Genomic DNA, 1,797 nt, shown 5'->3' with positions numbered 1-1,797 from the left:
TACATTGCAGGACATCTTCAAGAACAGACCGGGCTTCATCATATCTTGCCTGTTTGATTAGGCATAAACCCAAGTTGCAGGCCTTGTTTGCATCAGGCTCGATCAACTGAGCTTTTCGATATACCACCTCAGCTGCCACATAGTTCTTTTGTTGCATATAAGCCCAACCCAGATTACCCTGCGTTTCAATTATCAATGTGATCATCAGTTGGATGAACAAAATATAATGAATGATTTCTAACAATTGGAAGATTATAATCAAATATAGTCTTCAGGGAGCTTGAAAAGCCTAAAGATGAATTAATTAGTGCAATTTTCGGCTATGGTTAAATTCAAAGCTTAAAAAATAAAAGCAACAAAGATGCCTATGAGTATCTACATCGGGCTATTCACATCCGATGTGGGATTATTATTTTTGTTTTTCTTGTCGAATTCCGAGGGACTAGACAAGATGGATAGCTCTCTCTCTCTCTCTCTCTCTCTCTCTCTCTCTCTCTCTCTCTCTCTCTCAATTAAAATCCAGTTATAATTGTTAGACCAGTAGAGAAATTAAGAAGTCTTTGCATCGGGCTACTCACATCCGATGTGGGATTATTATTTCCGTTTTCCTATTATTATTTCCGTTTTCCGCATGGAACTCCAATCAATAAAAGACTAGATAAGATGGGTAGTTCTCTCTCTCTTAAAATCCAGCCATAACTACCGGAACTAGTTGAGAAATTAACAAGGCAATTCATGTGATAACAACTTACAAGTATCCTGGAAGTCTCTTGCTTGATGGAAACCTGGAACTTCCTCCCATGAGAGCGAGCCGTCTTGGTGGGTTTGCCATTGAAGGCTTCCCCTTGGTATATCAGTCTGAGCTTCTGCTTTAGCAGCTCAATCTGTTCATCTACTCTTCCACATTTCTGTCGAGGTCGATTATCTTCATAGTCAGCCAAGTATGCAAAAGATAATTCATTATTTTCTGTCGAGGTCGATTATCTTCTTTATTAATTAGTTTAGATGTATATACCTTGTATAAGTCGATGAGGACATTATCCAGGGATTCCTGAGCCTGTTTGGAGCAACGATACCTAAAGGATTTAATGGCTTCAATGGCTTCTTCAGCTCTGTCCTGCTGCTTCATCACCACAGCCATATCCTTGAGTGCACTATCTACTCTATCTCCTTCGTTTATTGCCTTCCAGAACAATACTATCGCTGCTTCTGGGTCCTTCAGTACCAGCTGAAAATTCCAAAACGGCAAAGCATAATCAGGAAAAAAAAAAACCCCCAAAGACTCAGTTCAGACTTTGAAATCCTTTTCTGTTCAATCCTAAGAGACCCAGATGCAGTTGGAGTGGCAAAAAGGTTGTAGTTAAGAGGGTGTTTCAGCAATTTAATCTGTGTTTGGTAACTAAGAGAAGAAAAAAGAATCTAGAAAAGAGAAGAAAAGAAAAGAATAGAAAAAAAATGAAATGATAAGAAAATAAAAATAGTATATTTAATTACCGTCAAAAGAAAAAAAAATGTTTTTTTATATTTTCTTGTATTTATTTATTTATTTTTTTTTTTGTGTTTCTTGTAAGATTTTTTTTGTCGGTAACAGAAGAAAACTTCACCATTTTGAAGTTGTATTTTGAAATTCAAAAAAGAATATTCCCTTGGTTTAGAACAGTCAAGCACAAAAAGGATTTCTTAAATCAAGAAAAAACTATAATTTTTATACTGTTTTTTCCTTTTCTTTTCTTGGTTATCAGACATAGCCTTGTTGAAATGATTATGAATAATAATAATAATAATAAAAAAAAAAAA

At 35.4% G+C, this 1,797-nt stretch overlaps 1 protein-coding gene across 1 annotated transcript; it reads right to left on the bottom strand.

Moving 5' to 3' along the window:
- Positions 1-4: 4 nt before the first annotated feature.
- Positions 5-1,228, bottom strand: LOC122068443 (protein SULFUR DEFICIENCY-INDUCED 1-like; the record flags this gene model as incomplete). The annotated part of the gene is made up of 3 exons (XM_042632298.1): positions 5-178; positions 753-908; positions 1,016-1,228. Coding segments are annotated over 3 exons (543 nt in total), but the record flags the coding sequence as incomplete, so codon positions are not given.
- Positions 1,229-1,797: the final 569 nt, after the last annotated feature.

The sequence above is a fragment of the Macadamia integrifolia genome, unplaced genomic scaffold (assembly GCF_013358625.1).
Source record: "Macadamia integrifolia cultivar HAES 741 unplaced genomic scaffold, SCU_Mint_v3 scaffold3905, whole genome shotgun sequence".
Lineage (NCBI taxonomy): Eukaryota > Viridiplantae > Streptophyta > Magnoliopsida > Proteales > Proteaceae > Macadamia > Macadamia integrifolia.
Note: the sequence above shows the minus strand (reverse complement) of the source record. Positions and strands in the feature narration are given on the sequence as shown.